Source organism: Ambystoma mexicanum, chromosome 5p (genome assembly GCF_040938575.1).
Source record: "Ambystoma mexicanum isolate Mex_15411 chromosome 5p, UKY_AmexF1_1, whole genome shotgun sequence".
NCBI lineage: Eukaryota > Metazoa > Chordata > Amphibia > Caudata > Ambystomatidae > Ambystoma > Ambystoma mexicanum.
In genome coordinates this window covers 194,232,167-194,254,062 of record NC_090930.1, presented here as the reverse complement: position 1 = coordinate 194,254,062, position 21,896 = coordinate 194,232,167, and the positions used below count along the sequence as shown (strand labels likewise).

Here is a 21,896-nt window from a genome sequence, read left to right as displayed (position 1 = left end):
GATATTTAACTGGCTGGTTAAACTCGTATTCTGAGTCCTGAGTGTCCTGATTGGACGGCAGGGCATGTAAGCCACCACAGGACCTAAGGCAGGATTCAACCAATCCAGAATACCATGGAATCCTATGGGGCAGGTAACACCCACCCAGAAAGTCTTGAGATTTGGAAAGGGAGCAAATGGAACATCCCTTGCAAAGAGCCTGCTGTGGCTATAACCAAGAAGATGGCAATGACCAGCAACCATTGAGAAGGAGCGTCGTTTTGATTAGCTTGCAGGGGACCATAGCCCAAATACTGGAGGTAGTCCTTAGATGACCGAAGACTAGAGAGAGAGAGTGACAAAAAGCACTGATACCTCCTGGTGCTGGTGTCTGGCATGTTCTGGAGACCTTGAGCTTGAGAGTAAGAGTAGAACCCATGATGGGCTAAAGCTAGGGGGGCAACTGTTTGTTGGGGGGTAACTACTTCAGTTTGAAAGGATATAGGCAAGGTGCGAGAAATTGCTGCCAATATCTGTAGAAATGCTGCCCCTGCACAGTCTTGTCCTAGAAGGAGTATGTTGTGGCCACCACTTCAGATTTTAGGAGGATGACTCATCTAACTGTCAAGGCCAAGAAGGTACTTTGAAAACTCTGAGAATGTGGTGAACTGAAGGATACTCACAGAACTAAGATGAAGTGGGCTGAAATAGGGAATTGAATATTGCACTAAGAACAGTGGACTAAGTTAAATAATCCTCTACACTCGGTTTATTTGCTCCTCCCCCCTGATGCTGCTAACATGGGGCTCTCTTTTTATGTTTTATGTCATTTCCTTTTGGAATTCTTCCACCCCTCCCCACCAGGAATATAAAGGTGTTAAACTGTTTCCAGTGTTCAAAACTCTCTGTTGCATCTTCAATGTGACACCTGGCAAACAATTTAGCATTTTATAAACCACAGGAGCTTTGTGATAGTACATACTCTGAATCTGCTCTCATGACCAGAGGTTGCATCATTTTTTTTTTGGTCAGGCTGTACATGCTTGGTGCTGCTCCCGTGCATTTTTCGGCAGGGATAGGGGGAGGGACGTGATAGGGCCATCAAATAGAACCGAGAGGCCCAAGAGATGCAAAAGGATAGAGGGGGAGGGGATAACATTTAATTAGAATCGTGATTGCATTCCATTTAACTCGTGCTTGAAACATTACATATGGTTTCGTAGTCCAGCAGAGAGTTCATGCAGAAAACGAACTGATGACCCCTTAGCATTAAAGTTCAACAAACATTTAAGACAAGACCTCAATTCCTGGATTAAACAAGAGGGTTTTCTGACATTATTCTAATTTGGTAAATCTATTTCGTTTCTCATGTGTCGGGGGAGGTTATTGCAGAGTTGAAAGCTGACATAGGAGGTTGGCTGCCATTTAGTCTGTGCCTTTTTGGACAGGTTGGAGGAGTTTTCTTCCAATATTGGGTGGAGTGATCTAGTAGATTTGCAGGTTTGCAATGTGTATACAATGTAGTTTACAATAGCCGCTCAGGTCGCTTTAATGTGCCCTGCAGCGTGAAGACAAGTCCCTCTATGCGCACACTTCACAGTAAATACAACTTGCTAGGGAAATAGGCCAAGAGATAGCTTTCCGAGGATAACAATGTTTAATTGTACAGAATACAATTGCCAGCAAATGACTCTGTTGCTCAGGAGCGCTCTCGTCTTACATTCGCAAGCATGGGTTTATAAACACTAAAATCGTCATTCACATATATTACGATTTGGTGCCACTGATTGGAGGCAGCCTACATATGGGCCTGCTCAATAAGGGATGCCAGGCGGTAATTGGCTGGTTCTTCCCCATCCATCTTGATGCATGTGGGTCAGCTGGGCTCATCCTCGTGGTGAAGGTCAGGGCATGCATAAAACACAATGGGCCTCATTACGAGGTTGGAGGTAAAAAACAGTTTTTACCGGCATGGAGAAAATACCATGTCTGTGTAGGAAAGAGGCCGCTAACAGTGGCACATTACGAGTTTGCGTGCACGAGGGTAGCGGCATGCCGGTAACGACATAACCAGCAGGCCGCTAAAGTCCCAAAAAAGCCCGTTAGTGGCTTCATGGGAAGCGCATAAAGCACTACCGCCGCCGTCTATCTCTAAATAATTGGCCCGGCATCAAAGGATATGACATTAGTGGTCACTGCTAATAGCGGCCACCGCTTATAGCGGAACCGGAAGTAACGTCATCGCGCCGGAACGGGAAAGGGCACGGTGGCCATCTTTAAAAACACAATCCATTGCTATCCTCACTGCACAGGACCTGGAGCCTCATTCCGACAGAAGAAAAACATCTACTCCACAAGCATCATGCCAAAGGCAGTGAAGAAAGGGGCATCGTAAGGAGCAGTTGTCAGAGGATGAGCTCACAATGCTAGCAGACATGCTAGCTGAAAAGGCTGAGATGGTCTTCGCAAATGACCTCAAGAGAGCAGCCCAGCTCAAGGAAAAAGAGATCTGGGAACTAGTAGCCCATAAAGTGAGCGCAGTTGGGAACACCCCCGCACAGTGAAGGGCGTGCATAAACGTTGGGATGACCTGCGCCTCAGAGTGCGTAACATCATGTCAGCCAACCAGAGCCATGGCCTGGCTACTGGCGGTGGCCCTAGCTCTCCAATTAAACTCAGCCACTGGGAGGAAACCTGCGCCAGCACTATCAGCATTGAGTCGATTGAAGGAGTGGGTGAGATGGAACATGGCGCAACGTAATCGACAGATGGAGGTAAGTGTCCTAAGAAAACAATGTAATGCAAAGTATGATGATAGTCCACCAATGTGACCATTCCATGAGGCAATGCATGGCCCATTACAGACACATGGACACATCCCTGCATAGAGGCCGTTCTCAGCACTGACACATCCACATGCATGCTGCATGCCAATGACATACCTGAGAAACATCCCACAATCATGGAAACGGCATTTGTCACACAGCACGCGGTCCACAACAAAAAAGCATATCACACAGCATACACCACCTCAAACATGTGTTAACCTGACTTATGCCTGCATGCTCCCCCTATATAGCAAGCAACCTGAATGTCAAAACTCCAATACCTAATCATCTCTAATGTGTAGAACAGCAATAATACCAATGTATACATGATGCATGTAGAACCATCACTGATGCCATCCCTCTCTCGGTCCCCCACAGGCTCAGATCCTGACAGCGAGGCCCGGGACTCAGCTGGGCAGGCAACAACTCCTAGGAAAAAGTCCACAGGCAGGGAAGAAGGCAACAGGCCTTATACATCAAAAGGTCCAAGTAAACCACAACTGCCACAGAAGGGGAAGGTACCACAGGATAGTGCGTCACTTGTGCGGCTAAGGGCCACTGCCACAACAACTGTGCCCACAACTGCTGTGCCCACTGCACAGGAGCCAGTGGCCGATGGTGTCCTTTCAACTACCAACAGCTCTGACTGGGAGGCAGCAGCCATGCACCCCAGAGTGATGAGGATGTACAGAGCCAAGGGCAGGTGTGTGTACCTGTGGAGGGTGAGTCATCAGACTTACCTGGCACACCCAGCCCCCCCATCACCCCAGATCACAACATTCAGCACCACCAATGACAGCACACAGGAGCAGTCTGGAAGGGAGCCAGGGCAAGGGAGCTGGAGCCCCACAGTGGAGCCACATAATCTGGGACACTTGCCACATGCAGCATCCACCTCCACTGGTGTCCTGGATGGGGTGCAGCAAATGGCACACACGGAGCAACGCCAGGAGGAGCTGACAGAGCTTGTCAGACAGTTTGTATCGGATGGTGCCTAGACAAGGCAGGAGGGCCGGGACAACACAGCATCTTTGAGACAGGCCATTGAGGTGAGCACAACTCGCATATGCGCGGAGTTGTCTTTAGTAAAGCAGGTCCTTTCCCGAATAGCGGATGCCTTGGAGGCAGAGCGACCTGCCCCAAGACTGGAGCAAGCGCATACAGCCTCCTCCTCGAGCTCCACTCAGATTAGCCCCCTTCGCCGGTCTGCGCGCACCTTGCAGTGCTCAGACATGCCACCACCAGATGCGGGAAGTGGGAAAAAGTAGCAGGGGCAGCCTGATTATGGCAATTGATGCTGCAACCTGCAGCATTTGATAGAACACCATATGTGGGGAAGTTGTGGGGGCAGGAGGAGGGTGAAGAGAGGGTGTGTGGGAGAGTTGTGGGGGAGGGGGAGGAGGGAGAGGGTGTGTGGGGGAGTTGTGGGGGGAGCAGGAGGGGGTGAGGGTTTTTGGGGGAGTTGTGGCGGGTGGGGGAGTGTTAGAGGTGGAGGGTATGAGCGCTTTTTACTTTTACAGTTTAATACACCCGTTGTGTACCTGAAAAAATACTTGAGTGGATATTCCTTGTGTATGTGTCATTTATTGGTTTACAGTGCATAGTGTCCATGTACTCCCACTCCCAGTACCCTCAGTCCCACTTTCATGACACCCTCTGCACCCATGTGTCTCAGAAATATTGGCCAATCACAGACTGGCGCACGGCATGTTCCTCCTGTGCCTCGCCACCGCTATGATGTACGCCCACATCTTCTTCATCTTCTTCATCATCACCTGGTGCTTGCTGTTCAATGTCAAGGGGCAGGGGCACGTTCCGTCGGATGTACATGTTCTGCAGCATGACACATGCGATGATGATCTTGGCCACCTTCTCATGCCTGTAGAGGAGTGCCCCACCCGACCGGCTGAGACAGCGAAAACGTGCCTTCAACAGACCAAAGGTCTGCTCGATGACCACACGGGTACGGATATGGGCACAATTCAATTATAGTCCTCTTCGTGCCTGTTCTGTAGGTTCTGGACAGGGGTGAGGAGCCATGTCTTCAAGGGATAGCGACTATCACCTGCTTGGGTGCAAAATAAGGTATGTGTCAGTAAAATCATGATGGACAGCTGTACTTATCACACATGCCTGCAGATAATTGTGGTACACATGCACATGTCCCTGGTTGTATGCACACATTTTACCTTGCCACAATGTGTGATGTGCCATGGTCTTATGGTGTTGATTACATCTTCAAGATGATACATTGTGTAAACTGCCTTGATGTTGCTCATGCACTGTGGACGTGTACCTCTGTGTTTGCTTTAAATATGTGATGTGTAGTGTTCTGTATCATTTACTTACTGGCAACGTTGGCAGTAGTCTCTGCATTATTTGACATTCAGCGCTTATTATTCCCATGGTGACATGCTGCGCTACTGTGGTGGTGGCCCTGTGACAAGCAGTGGATTCCCTTGGTGGTTTTGATTTGTCTACTCTCATGGATGCTTGTCCTGTGTAGTGATTTGATGCAGACATTTACATTGTGCATACTCACAGCATGTTGCTGGATTGTGTTGCGGAGGGTGAAGGACTGATGATGGGTGGTGGACGTGTTGTGGGCTCTGGGGTGGTAGGAAGTTCGGCATGTTGTGCTTGGTGTGCAGCTTCCATCATTGCTATGGGGATTGGTTGTCATGTTCAGTTTGGGATGCTTTGGGGCACAGTGTTTTGGGATGTGGACATTGTGCAGTCACCACAACAATGACATCATGGCGGTGTGTGCATCTCTCCCCCATTACACTGCCATGTGCCTGTCATGCAACTTACCAAGCAGCCAGGCACATCGTCCTGCATGTCGTTCCATGTAGCGTGGTAGCGTGGAGTTGGGCAGGACCATTGAGTCATTAGTTGATCCGGGAAATTGGGGACAACAATGCGTGATGATCTTGCTGGAGTTCCATACCATCTGTATATTGATGGAGTGATATAGTTTACGCTTGCGGTACACCACCTCCATTGCATGCGGGACCACCAATTCCACATGGGTGCAGTCAAGTTCACCAATACAATTTGGCATGCTTGCCAGTGGATGGAAACCAAATTTCGTGTCAAAGATCTCCCGGGCAGTCCGTGGTAGGATATGTAGTTCCCTGAGTGCTTCAGGAGGGCATCCAGCACTTGGTTCAGAATTCGAGAAAATAAGGGTTGTGATATGCCATGCATCTGCCCCTCTGTGTGCTGGTAGGTGCCTGTGGCCAGGAAGTGGAGCACAGACACTACCTCCAGTAGATGTGGGATGGTGGTGCATATTTCAATCAGGCTGACAACAGCGTTGTGTATCATGTCCACAATGGGGATGATGGTGTCCCGGTCCAGATGGTACCCGGTGTGGATCTGCTCAAGGGTTAGATTGAATGGACTGGCTCTGATGCGAGGGATTGGGGGCTGCCTGTGTGGTAACACTGGCTGCACTGGTGGGGCTTGCTGGGCCTGTCTCACCCTCCTTCTCCTCCTGCGTCTCCTCTGTGGTGCCTGTTGTTGTTGTTGTTGTTGCTGGTGTAGCAATGCAAGCATGTCCTTCAACCCCAGTATTGCTACTATAAGTGGAATCATTTTGGTGTGGGAAGGGGTGTGGTGTGTGGGTGGGCTCCTTTTGTGCTGGGCCAGACTCCATTGCCTCCATCTGTGCTGATTGTGTGCACCTGTGGCAGTTGGGAACACTGCACATAGCTGTATGCGGGTGTTTCGCGATGCCGGTATTGCCGGCATCCCGGTATCCCTTATTACCGCCTTCATGATGCCGGTATTTGCATGTCTGCCTGACTTGAGATGTCCTCCTGTTAGTGGCATCCTGGTATTGCCGGACCAAAGGGCCGCGTGCCTGCGTGCATGCCGGTAGGGGGAGCACGGTATCAGCAGTGCCGGTAATACCGGGTTCTTGAGTTAGAATAGCCTGGAGCGGTATGCGGTGCTGGTAATCCCTTACCGGCATCGTTTTTCCATTACCTCCAACCTCGTAATGAGGTCCAATGTTTCTATTTAAACTAAACAACTGAGACAGACTACTCACTCATTATGGCAGGCACCTGGCCGGCACAAGAAATGGTGCCAGGTGGAAGGGAGGACAAAATACGGTTGTGGTGATCCATACATTCAGGGCCTCATTGATACCGCAGTTTCTGCACCCAATGTCTCCCCCCTGGGGATTGATCTTTGATTTACCCTTCCTGATACCTCGTGTTACAGGGGACATGCGTTGCTGCTATAAAGGAATACAGTCGTGTAGCCTTTAGATCTTTGGTGAACACTTTATAGAGGTAAGGACCTGGAGGTCTTGTGCTTATCAGGAATTCAAAGGTGTGAGGTCGATTGAGTGGTGTGGGGCTGGCTCTGGCCTGGCTGGATGGGGTTTAGGGACCTGATGGCAGGTTAGTGGAGATGAATGGACACAGCGCAAAGCCTGGTGCTGTCTCACGCTCTTCGCAGGGTGCATTCCTTGAGGCGATACTAAATATTTGCCACACTGAAGGGAAGAGAGAGGGAACTGGACTTCGGTGGGAACAGGGCTCAAGCGGAGCCATCATGTTATGCAGAAATTGGGCTTTGTAACCCTGTGTGAATTGGGAACGTGAGTTGCGGGTTATGGGCATTTCTAGTGCAATACAACTACTTCTATGCACTGCGGGCGGCCACATAGTGCCTGGCGAAGCGGATTGCTTCTCCCTTGTATGTTATATTGCTCCATATGGTGATCGCTGTATTTGGAAGCACCTAGTGTGGTGGGATAGGCTCATTTCCATCCCAACACGAGCACTGTGCCCACTAAATAACATATTGAAGGTGACTCTCTGTGGTATAAGAATACAGTTTAGCGGATTATAGTCATTGCATCAAAAACGATGCATCGAAATGCCAATGCATAGAAAAAGATGCATCGAAAATAAAAGCATCGAAATTCTATATTTTACATTACAAGTACATATCCATCGAAACCTTTCCATCGAATGGGTATGTACTTTTAAATGTAAAAGATAGCATTTCAATGCTTTTATTTTCTACATTAAAACGTTACATGGAGCTGTCCAGTGCTGACATTTTGACACTGGCCAGCTCCTTATAACGTTTTTCTTTTTTTTAATGTTTTTTGTGGGGAGGGTCCATTTCGAGAGCCCCATATGTACAGACAGTCCCTCCTCTTCTGCAAGGATCTGGGGTTTTGGGTGAAGAAATACCTCAGCGTTACATGTGTTGCAGCCACTTTATCCTCACATATGAACACCAATGCTGTCAAAACATATATGGTTCGTTGTTACAACCACTTTAATGTTCGGGTGAAGGCTTTGAAATATGAAATGAGCACATCACCCAGTGTGCATTATGTACTTAGTTGTTCAAGCATATGACCATTTTATCACTGATATACTTTTCAAATATAGAGTTCTGTGTTTATTCTTATGTTCACAAATGCTATTTGATCTCATGCAAAGCAGACAAGAATCTTCATTAGTGGTATTTAGGTCCTTCCCTTTTCCCATAGGGAAATTTCGAAATCGTACAACAGGATTTTGGCAGGCTGTTCTTATTGGAATGTTCGACTTCTTTCAGAAAATAGTGTTATTTGGCAAGTCTAAGTTTCAAAAATGTTCTTTGTGAGGTAAGACATGTACAATATATGCTGGAATTGTTCGTTAAAAGTGAACATCGTACAATTTTGAAAGAAGTTAATCTGAAATATTAGCATTAAAATATTGAATTTTTTATAGTTTCTTTTGACAAGGATTCACAACATTTTTCGGCTCAAAATATTCTTGGTTCTTGACAATGATCCACTCTGATAGAAATCAAATAAAACACGGGTGTGGGAGCCCCTCTGCTGAGAACAAACATGGGTCAAATAACCTATTTTATGGGATTTCTCCCACCCAGGAGGGTCTACAAACTCGTTTCACCCTAAGTAACCCAGGGTAATCCAGAAGTGGACCCCTTGCTCACTGTGCCTTAGAGAGGCTCATCTTCACCTCACTGAGGAGGCCCAACAAGGACGAAACACATGTCTGGGGTTGCTGATTGTACTCTTATTCAGAGGAGAATTGCCTAGCATTTTGCTGCTGTACTGCCCTTGTGGGTGGTACCAGACTGATATGCAAATGGATATTTCTGCTGTGTGAAGGATGCAGTGAACTAAAACGTGGTTGTAGACCCTTCTTAGTGGGACAAATCCAATAGAACATGGTATTTCATCCATGTTTGTTCTCAGTAGAGGGGGACCCACATTTGCAAAATTTGGGATTTCTACCTACATTACCGGGGATAATCCAGACATGGACCCCTACTCACTGTTCCTTAGAGAGACTCAGATTCACCTCACTGCAGAGGGCCAACAGGGCCAAAAACACAATCTAGTGGATGCTAATGGTACCCTTGGGATGGAAACTCAATTGGTGCTGTGAAATAACTAATTGAATCTACAGTAGTCGAGGAGTTTTGGTGAAGCAATTTCTTTTCATAAGTTTTCAACATGTTTCCCTCGGAGCGCTTTAGGTGATAGATGACAATTCACCAGGAGCGTCATATTTTCCTTGATGGTGGTAGCTGAAAAGGGGTAGGTTTGTGCTAAAGTTCATTTTCGTGACAATCTTAGTAAGGTCATGTGGGGAGATTGGTTTGAAAAAGACAAAGGAACTAGTGCAGGACAGTGCAGTGTGAGACGGCCTGCCAGATGGAAGATGGCCTGAAAAATATTGGCCCTTTTGCTGATCTTGAATTGGAAGATTCTCTGTCAGTGAGCAGCTGTAAAATGGAGCTGTTATAGTGATGGAGCAGCTTTCACTGGTAGTGCTCAGTTCTTTGAAGCTTTCGAATATCACATATTCTTAACGTTATCCCATTGAAATGAGGCCCACAGTTCCCTGTACACCCGTCCACCACCGAATGAAAGTCTATCTAGTGGCTTCCCCATTCATTGATGCCATCTCTTTCCTCACTCTTGGCTGGTTTAATGTATTAACTACACTATCCTGAATTTCGAAATGTATTAGAAACACCCAGCATCCCCCATCAATGTGCCCTTTCTACAGTGCGTACTGACACAGCACTCTTCACTTTCAATTATTGCAATTAATTCATAGTTTGGTGATTTTGTAAATTCCCTGTCTGCAATAATAGCATCTGACTTCTGGATTAGGCTAATGACCTCCTCACACTTATCTCTTACGCTAGCATTAGTGAAATTCCTGATGATAATCTTTGCCAGTATTGATAGGGTAATGGGTCAAACCCAAACAGAAATAAGCACTAAATGAGACTTACATTTCAAGTTCTACTTTATCTGTCTTATGCTGATTATACGTGTGTTCGGAAGTAACAAAAGGATGGCAAAAGTTGTAAGAAAGCCTTGAAATATTATTATTCTTCTTTAAAATACATGTTTCTGATATGATATTGAGAGTATGATGATACGATTATGAGATAATGTAAAAGTACTTTGTGTACTAAACACATTTTAAATAAAAAATAAAAATGTAATAATTAATACAAATAGCTACAATAAGACCACTCTTTTCTTTGTTTTGACTGATTTTGTGGCACACACGTTTACTCAGCTTCCCAATTACAAGATTTCTAAAGCTGTTCCAAAGTAAAGGCCATGATTTGTATTTTTTATGAATTCATCAATTAAATGAAATCAGATGTAAAGAACGTTGGCCGAGACATGATATTGGCATACAGTGTTAATTCTCGCTTTTAAATGTTCCCAATAGAGTGGAAATGTTGCTTGCAGCAGAGTGAGATGCCCAGTTCCTCACTGTGCCAACCCTATCCACGTTCCTCAGTTGTGTTGTCCACGTTGCCCAGGTAGGATAAAACAAAACAGAAATGTGCATGTGTTCATGTGTGGTAAATGGTAGAAAAATCTGGAACTAGTTATTTATTGGAAGGATGTTCATAAGTCACCTAAAGACATCTAAAAGGAAAGAAACAATAATGCAAATAGTTGCCTGTGTACCTACCGTAATGCAATTGTCCCCAAGCCATAGTAATTGCATTGATTGTATGTGTGCGTCTTTTTTTAGTTTGTACATTAAAAAAAAGAAAAATCTATATAATATATAATAAATATGTGCAAAAGTTATGTAAATTTCAGACATAACTGAAATTAAAATAAGGTATGTACTTTATCACTTGAAATACACCTCATTACGGTTTTGGTGGTAAATCAATGGTAAATATGCGGAATTACTGGCAGACTAGTTTACTGGTACCGCCACTTGGTCCCGAGGACTAACCACTCGATTGCAAGTGGTGGCATGGTGGTGTTAGTCCCCATTTTTTAAAGTCCGTTGTGGAATAACCATAAGCGGTAAATCTGCCACTGGTAATTCCGACAAATATTCGAGGCATCCACTTTACCACAACTCAGAATTTGGATATATGGTAAAAGTGATGGTAATCCCATTACCATCAAAAGAAGTAACAGGAATGCAACTACCACCACTTTTTACGACACCACCAAAGAAGTAACAGTAATGCAACTACCACCATTTTTTACCACGCCAGCAAACTCATAATGAGGGTTTATAGCCTAAAGTAGAGTTTGGCAGCATTGAATTCCTCTGCAAAACCCAGGAAGGGTTTGACTTTTCCGGACCCACTTACCTACCAAACAACCATCCTCAGCACAACTCAGAACATACAACTCTTCAATCAAAATTTCCCACTTTAATGGCTGCACCATCACAGTTCAGTCCCTATTCTCTGCAGCTTAAACCATTTCAAGACACAACTGCTGTGTTATGCCATTTTGTATTTGTACACCACAAATCTGCCATGGGTGGTGCATTTATCAAACACTCTAATCCGGGGAGAGGCGCAGCTGCTACCCTAACTATGTTGACACGGTGGTAACCAGAATTGGGTTGGGGCACCAGTGGGTGGGGAGCTACTGCCCTGACGTGGCATAGGTAGGTAGACAATAATTGGGGCCTGGCAGTTATATATTTATAAATTAAGCACTGACCTTAATGACAGGTGGATACTAGTTTACCACTTTAATTCCACAATAAGATGAACAACCAGGTTCTGTGGGGGGAGGGGGTGCTTTTTCACCGGCACTAGATATGTATAATCACCAAGCTAAGTCTGCAGCTCTATATAGTGTGGAGATATGGTGTTAGTAACAATATTCAAAGCTGGCAACCGTAGAACAAACATTCTTAAAAGGGGTTCTGCAGTTCCCACCTAATACACCCAAGTCCATGTTATTAACTGAATTAGGGCAGGGGTGCATAATGGATGATGTGTCTCTCAAACCCATCCTATATTGGACCCAGCTTTGGACCTCACGTCACTTATTGAAATACAGGGAGGCAGGGGGGGCATCCATCTCCTGGTGCACACACATACAATCAATACTGTCCTCTTAGAGCTAAGGTATCTGTGAACCAATACGGATCTTATTGACCCAAAGACAAAAATGATTGTCAAAAGGACCTATGATGAAATCACCAAGACCACTAGGCTGTCTCTGAGTACAAGTTCCTCGCTGGCAAGGGGATACTGGGCCCATGAATCAAATTATGTGTGTGAGAGAGAGAGAGAGAGAGAGAGAGGGAGAGAGAGAGAGAGAGAGAGAGAGAGAGAGAGAGAGAGATATTTTGACGTGATGGACCCCCGTTTGATAGAGCTTTGTTCATGAAATTTCGCTTTGGAACAGTGCCCATCACAACTCTTTTCACCAAATGGAACAGTGGGGCTGAGGAACATTGCTTGACATGTAAACTCTGCCAAGGAATTCCTGGAACACTTATACATTCTTGTTTTGGTTGGGCTACAACAAATTAAGATGTTTTTATTTTAACAGCCATGCTGAGAGAGAGAAATGTTCGGATGGTAAGGGATGCAATCTCCTTGTTATTATTTATTTTATTTTATTTTATTTATTTTTTTATTGTTTTTAATGAAACTTAGATTTTTTACAATATTTTTCTGTTTCATTGTATCTCCTGTTTGTCTCTCGGGCAAAATTCAAGCCGACTGAGGTTTGTTTACTGTATGAAGCTCGGACTCTGTGGGTCGCTCCTTGTCTTTTAATAGATCGGTCGCTATGAATTCTAGTATTTTGGCTGTTATTATTTGCCAACTGGTTTTGTCACCGCCAATGAGTCTGCACCATCATGTCGGTTCTTCCATCAATTGATCGTTTGTTACTATGTGTGCGAAATACCTTTGTCTCAATGAGCGTGTCGCGGGACAGGTCATTAAAAGGTGCCAAATTGTTTCTTGTGGCGGCGGCTCCATGCTGTGGCAAAAGCGGCAGGTTGCAGTTGGTGAAAGTCCTCTTATGTGTAGGATTTCGTTTGTGGGAAAAAGATTCAGACGCGCTCTTAGAATCAGATTCCGAGCCCATTTGTTTGGGAAAATCTTTATGTAGTTTTGGAGCTCATTTACTTTTCTTGTGTTAACAGGGAGATGAGCGATGAGCCTTTGAGCTGAGGCTTGCTCAGTTGTCTTCGCCCAGTCTCCTTCCTTCAACTTTCATAATATTCTGCATGTATTATGGATAAAACAGCTTCATTTGAGGCAATAGAGTCCAATAGGCAGGTATTTTCTTTCTGCGGAGTTGATAGCATCTCGGATTTACCTGAATCCATCTCACGCTTGAAGATCTCGTTACCATCGACCATTCTGCATTTTCTGTAGAGCATTAATGTGTTACAGATTACTGTACATTGCATGGACTGGAGGCTCAGCTCGCGTCTTATCGCTACACCAGAAGTCGAGGTTGGTAGCTTAAGCACCGCTCTCCAGAATGTAGCTTCTAGCTTGAGCCAGATGTTTTTTGGAATGGTCAGCAAGGCTTCTGCTCCATAAATTTATTTATGTGTATACAGTTCAAAGAACTTTTACAAAACACAACTTATGATAAAATTAAAATTAAAATTACATATATATATCTGTACATATACACAGAAAATTACAATCACTTTTACGTGTGCAGATATATTTTAGTTACAAAGCATATTTCAACGCAGTTAACAATTTAACCCCTCATTGTGCCATAAAACCAGTGCCTTAAGACCAATACTTGTACCAATGAGTGTACCATACTAAATGGCTACCAGGTTGGAATCTATAAAATTTGAAAAATTAGGTAAAATAATATATCAAAAGTATTTACAATTAAAATCGGTAAGGGTCCGTCCAATTTGACGCTCTATAAATATTACTAGAAAGATTCTTCCAGCCAAGCAGGATATACTCAACGTTAAAGTAAGTTAGTTTAGCACTGTGTTTAAGTTTTGTAGGAAGCCATTCCATTGCCCTACACCTATACAGGCAGCACAATAGCTTACATTGTGCCACGCAGCTGAAATTCTTAAGACCTTTCTGCTTTTACGTCTGGAAGTACGTCTGGTCAGAGGCAATACAAGGATGTCATGACTCTTTGTGACTCAGTGTTAATACAATAGCTCCAGAAATCGTCTTGCTTTATTGCCTCGTAGTAGTGCGCAAAACTGCCCATTGTTGTCATATACACCGGGCAAGTAGTTTACACCCAGTAAAGACATACCTTGGCATTTCCAGGACCTCAGGTACCACACATATGCGACATGTCCTGTCTGCCTTCGTTATCTTGTGCATAGCGCCAAGAAATATTAACAGGGGCAGATGGTTCGTCTGCAATTTCAATAAAAAGGTCTGCCTTGCAGGCATGGATATTGTCTCAGGTATCTTTGTGTTTGTAGATACATTGTGTCACATTAGCAGAGTACTTGTAACAACGTAGGTTACACAAGTGGGAATAATTATTGACCCAATCCCAATTCCTCAACTTGTTTTTAAACAATTGGTTCAGTATGTGGACCCTAGTGCCACGTTTAAAATCAGGGAACCAGCCAATCCTCTCATACATCCTGGACATTAATTTACCATATTCAGCTTCGCTTTGTCTAAAGCGAGGGCCGTCTGTGTCCTTTAAAAATAATAATAATTTAGTATTTATATAGCGCTACGAACCCTCAGGTGTCTGAGCACTATTTATTATTACCCACAGTGTGTGAGGCACATTTGTTGACATTGGAAAGATGAAAGGCTGAGTTTGGCCCTGCTGGGATTCGAACCTGCATCAGCAGGCTCTCCATAGATGTCAAAGCGAGGGCTCTACTCGCTGCGCTATCGGACCAGCTAATGTAGCTAATAGTTGACAGCAGGGGTTGGAATTACCTTTTATGTACAATAAGCCTTGTCTCACCATCTGTTGTCCCTTCAGGGAAACCAAGCCCAATTCCAATCAGAGATACTCTATAGGGGCGGAGGGACTCCATTTTAGTAAGTGCTTCCAATGGTGTCACTCACACTCAGAGCATCCAGCCCATGTAGCACCATCGGACAGAAGCACTGTGTGTAGAGGGCAATTATTCCATCTAATGTGTAACACGCAGTTTTAGTGGCACATTTTTCTACCAATGAGGTAAAACGCCAAGCCTTTATAACCTTAGCCTCTTTGATTTCCATGTAGGCCCTATTGGCACTCATATCCAAACCCAGGTAGGGGTACGAGTTCACATAGTCAAGGGTCCCTAGGCTGGCATCAAAACTCAGGTGCTTAACTCTCTTATACGAGATTGTCATTACCTTCATCTTTTCCATGTTAATTGTTAGGTCATTGGGCTTCATTACGAGTCAGGCGGTAGCCTTGCCAGTAAAATTGGCAGGCTGCTGCTGGACTCGTGCATTTTTCTGGTGCCTGGCACCACGGAAACCACCAGGGGATTACGACCCGGGTGTCCCTGGAAGTCAGGTGCTGGAAAAATGTAAATTCCCATTCCCATTTGAGTCCCGTGATGGTGCTTCCCGGAAAGTCTGCGAGCGGGTGCCGTCCCGCCTGCAGACTCGTAGTGTGCTGGTCCGGTAACAACTGTGCCGGTAGGATTACCGCCACCGTTGTTAAAGGAACCAGGACACTTGTAACGAGGCCCATTGTCTTTTGCGTAACTAACTAGAGTATTGAACATAGCACGAGCACCCATGTGCGATTAAACAAGACCAAATCATCTGCATGTAACATTAGTGGGATAGGCAAATTACCAATCCTGGGGAAACATCCACCCCCTGGTTTAAAGCACCTGTGGAGGACAGCCATGTATAGATTGTACAGGAAAGGGGCCAGGGTACAGCTCTGCTTGCTTGACTCCCCTTAAGGTCTAGTTGTGTCATGGCATCCTGGTCATCTAAGTGAACTCTGGCATGGGTATTTAGGTGCAAATCCCTTAGGACACTCAGGAGCCATGCAGGACACCACCATTTTTGCATTTTGACCCACAGCTTCCCTCTATTCACACCATCAAAGGCCGCCTAAAAGTCCACAAAAATGACATACAGTGTGGACCACCCCAGGGGCAGACGCTTCACGAAATAACACACCCATGATCTTCAGGTTATGTCGGGTATTACATCCAGGCCAGAACCCTGTTTGAGTAAATTGCAGTAGCTGTGTGCTTGCTACCCAACTCTGCAGGGTAGCAAATATAGAGAACATTTTCCCCGAAATATCCAAGAGTGACAGGAACATCTCTTTGTGCAAGTCCACAGAAGTAGCCATTGTTAGGATAAGCCTGTATTTTGCCAGAGTATGGATAAAAAGGAGAACCATTTTAGAGAGCAGCCATAAAGGCGTGCTCATAGCTCAGGACATACATGCATTTCACACCGATAAAGCACAAGTTTAGAAATCGGGCTGATAAAATAATCCACCATTGGCCCAATGTTCTTTGATTTGCACCAGTCTGGCCATTAATCACGTTTAATATAATATTTATTCATGTTTTGTAATCATTGTATCTCCTTGCTTGTTTATGGATTTTTGAATTATGTTATTGTTATCATTATTTCATTTTATTTGTGCAACATCTGTAAGACATATGTGGAATAAAGCAATGAAAGAGAAGAAGAACTAGAAGCTTTGATTGTATATCCCATGGGCTTTGCAGGCATCAATTGCTCCCTTTGGTGTCTCATATCTACGTTAACGTTGCCTGTACAGCCTTCAAAGCCCTTTGGATGAATAAACCTTGCTGTTTAGCTGAAGCTTGGAGGCCTCTTGGTGGCTCTTTGTCTACCCATAGCATGTCTCTGACGGTTTAGGACGTTTTGACCGCATGCAAAAGTTTGCATGGTCAAAACGTTCTAAAAATGCTACCACCAAAGGTTCTAACACCAAAAGTTCGAACCTTTGGTGGTAGTTGAGGTTTCTAAGCGTGAACCCAGGGATCGAACCTGTGTTGCTTCGTGTTGTCTTGCTTCAAAGGCGACCACGTTGCCACCAGGGGTGTTGCTAGGTCTGGAAAAGATCAGGGGCTAAGCTAATGTCCGGACTGGTGGGACTCAGCGCTAGCTAGCATTTTGGTTGTAGCACCTTAGCTTCTATCAGGGGCTACAACCAAAAGACCTGGGGCTATAGCCCCCTCAGGCCTCCCTAGCAACGCCTCTGGTTGCTACTGAGCTATCCTCCCAGGCATGGTTCAACTGATTGATTGTATTATATGCAATTGCATTTGTAACTGTGATGTGCTCTGTTAGCAACTTGTGTCAGCATTGCCCTTGTATGCAAAACTATTATAATTAAATACATGAAATAAAACAGTGTGAGATGACTACCACAACCATCAAGGTCAGCCTATGGCGGATCCATATTAGGGGAGATATCCCCACTGGAGACATACCCTGCAGAAAGGTGACTTGGTATGAACCTTGAGCTTCAGTACTCTACGGGCATTAACAGATTTACCTTGGTGTGAGCTGCCTTTGGAAGAGAGTGTTGGTGGTCATACATACCTGCATGTCTAGATCCTACATCCATTAGACAGGCAACCCCTCTTCCTAAAATATGAGGTGTTGCTGGGTTCTATCGTCATAGGCCAGTGGGATGCTGCAGATGTTGAAAAGGGTCAATAAAATGGCTCATGTCCAAGGCACTCTGCATAGGTTATTGGTGGCAGTGAACAATACGTTTTACTTGGTGGGCGAGGTCTGAGAGGAGATCATGCAGTGATTCTCACCCACATTGAAAGCTCTAGGCACTGTAGGTGAATTCTTTGGTCAACTGTGTCAAACATCTAAGAAAGGTCAAATAACATCAGTGGACAGGAATGGAACCAGTCACTGACTTCCAGCTCCCTTCCTTGATATCCTTGAGACGCTTCATTGACATAGCAAGGGACTAACCTGCACTACTAAGCACTCGAAGGTCTCTTACATTTGAGATGACCACTATTTCAGGGGTTTACCTCACACAGTAGTGACATAAGTTAAGACAAGCTTGGCCACGATCTCCAGGTGTGGATTAGGCTTTATGAGAAGTGGTCACTTATGGTCACCTCTGACATTGTCATTGTTTTAAACAGCATCTTTGGTTACCTAGTCCCTTGTCATTATTTTTAGCTGCATCGCTGTACACGTGTGGTCTGGTGATTGTTTTAAACATCATCTTCAGTCACCTATAACCCTGCACACTTCACTCGCATTTTCTGGTCAACTAAGACACCATGCTGCATTGCATTCTTCTCAATGATGCATCGTTGCTCAACAGATCTCCCTTCACTTCCCCCGTTTGGCCCGCCTAACATGATCCAACCAATCTTCCTCCTACTGCTTAGTGCTCTTTCTCTTTTGAATGACGTCTACTCACCCCACCTCTCTTCAATCCATTCTTCCCCATTTTATTCCCCCAGTCTCCTCCTCTCCATCCTGCATTCTCCTCCCAAACCCAATTCAGGTGCTCCTTTTCCTGCCATCCCACACACCAATGTACCCATGCCCTTCACCTACCTCTGCGACTACCTACTCTACCTCCACCCCACACCGACCGCCCCCATGGTCTCTGGAATGCCAAATCCCCTGGAACCCCTTCTTGCTGAGTAATCATTCTGATTCTCATTATCCCAAAACCTTGGTGATGCCAATCACCAAAACCTGGACTGACCCACAACACTGACACTGTGGGATCCCCTCAATCAGATGTTGCTTCTTTCTCTCACTCATCTAGACTCTCAAAAAAGGAGGTGCTGGTCTCATAATCAGAAAGGAAACAGCATAGTCATGCTTTGCTATTTATGATTTCACTTCCTTCTCCTTTGAATATATGTATATGCAACTCTTCTCTCCCGCACCTTTTACTATCCTCACCATTTACCACCCACCAGGAACACCCAATCTCTTCTTCTCTGATCTGGACCTCTTAAAACTCTCCATGCTGTCTCCTGCTGCGTGAGCTCAATCTCGCTAATATGACTAAGGCCGATCAGTTCCAAATTAATGTATATAAACGTCCCGCCCAAAACCAAAACAATTCTCCTAAACCCATATTTCTATCTCTGACCCTGTTCTTCTCTGCTCCCAAAATGGATCCCTCCCCCACACACTCATTCATTTCAAAATATCTATTCCTCCCACTCTCCCACCCCCTCCTTCATCTATACTCTAATGTAAATTGAAGCCTAACTCCATGGTTCCCTATTTCAACCATGTCAAAATCATTTCCGTTCCCTTGATTCCATTCTTGCTTACTACCTTCAACTCAGCTTTATTGAATTAATCTCTGCACTGTTCCACCACATTTAATGTTCACTACATTGCCCACCTCTTCACACCCTCTTACTGCACCATCAGCCATGGTTATCTCCAGCTATGCAGTGGCTGAGGACAACAATGTGTTGCTGCCTTAACTGCTGGTACAAACGCTGTCCCCACTCTCCTCACAACTTACACGTTCTCAAACTAGCCATGTCCATGGCTCTTGACACAGGCAAATTCTCCCAATACACCCGTCTTATTTCATCTGTCCCTTGTCACTCTCCCAATATGTCCATAACCCTTCAGGCCATTCTACCTCTCCACAAGAACTGTTCCATTTTCTCATCCCTCTCTTTTTGCTGACGACTTTACCTCTACTAGCCCTCAAAATTCCACATGGCATGAAGAAACATTGGGGCTCATTCTGAGTCGAGCGGTCTTACGAGGATACCAGCACTTTACCGGACCGCCCGACCATGGGTTTGCAATGGGGCACCTGGGTTACCTCCAGCTAAATGCTAGAGGTAGGCCAGGCACCCTACCAGCCAAAAAAGCCCTTGTTACCACCACCACAACAGCAAATCCCCACTTGGAGTCCTATGGGACTCTATGAATGGGGATCAAAACTGCTCCGCCGGCACCTGTAATCCGGCGGCAATGCCGCCGCACTGCGTGTCAGAAACAGTATCCACATTTGCTGGTATCCTGCCGGTTCACCGCCAGGATGCTGGCAGGGGCGGAATGAGACCCATTTTCTCTTGATGCGCATTAGACCCCTATGGCATGACTCATGTCTCAGCCATTCTATTTTCTTATTTGGTTATTCGAATAAAATCCATTAAACACATAACAAACATTCATGAAAAACGCAAGGCATCAAGATTAAAAAAGAATTTATGCATAGCATGAAATCAATAATATCAAGACCAGGCTTATAAAAGGGGGAGCACTCGGAATAAAACCACCAACACACATAATCTCCTCACTTTGATCGCACTTCTGAGAAAGGTCAATAATGATTATGATTGGTCATTTATAACGTGCTTAATATTAGGAGGTTTCTAGGCGCGGACCCGGGAATGGAACCTGTGCTGCTCCACGTCGCCTTGCTTCCAAGGCGAGCGTGTGGCCCCCGAGATATCCTCCCGAGACGCTAATGCCGACGCAACATGGCTTGAGTTAGCCGTCAGAGATAATATAAAGCAGGGCGACATCATGCAAATTGCTGTTTTCTTAGAACTTGAAAAATTGTCGGCTGCCGAATATGTGAGTATGCAGGGAAAAAGAAGTCCAAATGTAATAAATCTTCCATGCCTGCATTCTATTTTCATGTCCAAACATTCAGCCTATATACATCAGACATATTTGGTCCAATGTTGCAAACATTTTAAATTTAGGGGAAGTGCTGTGAAAAAGGAAATGAACACCAAGCCCAGTGTTCATTATGCACTTAGTGATTGAAGCCTACAATCCTTTCATCACAGACTTAGTCAGTCAAAGATATGTGGTCATTCTTAACTTCCTAAAATGCTCATCTATTTTATGCAAACCATACTGGAGGCCTTCTGTTGTTATCTGTGCCCTTCCCCTTTCCAACAGGGATATTTCGAAATAGCCCAATAAGAATGCACATCTCTGTCTATCCTGGAATGATGATCTTCTATCAGATCACAATATGCATGGCTATTCTAGGTTTTGATAATATACGCGAAACAAGAATGTCAAATTTTAAAGACTAAGTATATACAATAACTTTCTTTTTAAAATAGCTGCTTTTTAAAAAACCCCGCCCCTCTCGGGGGATCTGTTTTCCCCTCTGATCATGCAGCGGTCAGCAACTGCCATGGTGGCTTTAGCAAACAAGCTCCTGCCAATGCAACTCTTGCCCACACAGGAGGGGACAGAAGTATAAAGTGAGATAGAGGGACAGAGGGACATAGATAGAAAAAGATTTTGCATTTACACCTCTCCAGTAGGATTCCCATAAGGGGTGAGATTTGTTCCCCTCCCCGTTAATCCTCAGTCTTTCAACATCCTATACTGGGGAACCTTTTCTCCTCCATTAGCTTCTCTTAGCATCAATTTACTCCTCAAATCTTCTACCCCGCCTTTAACATGGACCTATCCCCTTGCATCACAACTGGACTCCCCCCATTTGTCAATGGATGGTGTTATGTTTCCTTATGACTAACCAAAGTGATCTATCGCTTGGCTTCTGTTGCCAACTCTTTGTCCCATCTTCTATGACCCCTCCACCTGATCTTCTGAGGCATTTCTACATGGCTCACAATCTAGAGATCCTCCTTGACAGCTACCTCAAACTCCAGCAATTTCTCACTTCCATGACCACGGCTTTACAGGCTCAATCTGCTAAACATTAGAAAACACATCTCCATCTTTTCTTTCACTCCACTAAAGCATAAGTCTGTACTCTAGGACTTGCCAGACTGGAGTACTCCTACAGGCTTTATTTAGGACTCCTGCCCTCCTCCTTTGCACCACTGAATATGTAGTAAACTTTGCTACCTGCTT

The 21,896-nt window shown here is 44.9% G+C and overlaps 1 protein-coding gene across 2 annotated transcripts in view; it reads left to right on the top strand.

Annotated features, from left to right (window-relative positions):
• Positions 1–21,896, top strand: part of CHRDL1 (chordin like 1) — an 881,325-nt gene that overhangs the window by 380,602 nt on the left and 478,827 nt on the right. For both annotated transcript variants that reach the window (XM_069612612.1, XM_069612613.1), the window contains exon 3: positions 10,556–10,649. In XM_069612612.1, the coding sequence (XP_069468713.1) occupies positions 10,556–10,649 (94 nt within the window). The remainder of the gene's footprint in view (positions 1–10,555; positions 10,650–21,896) is intronic.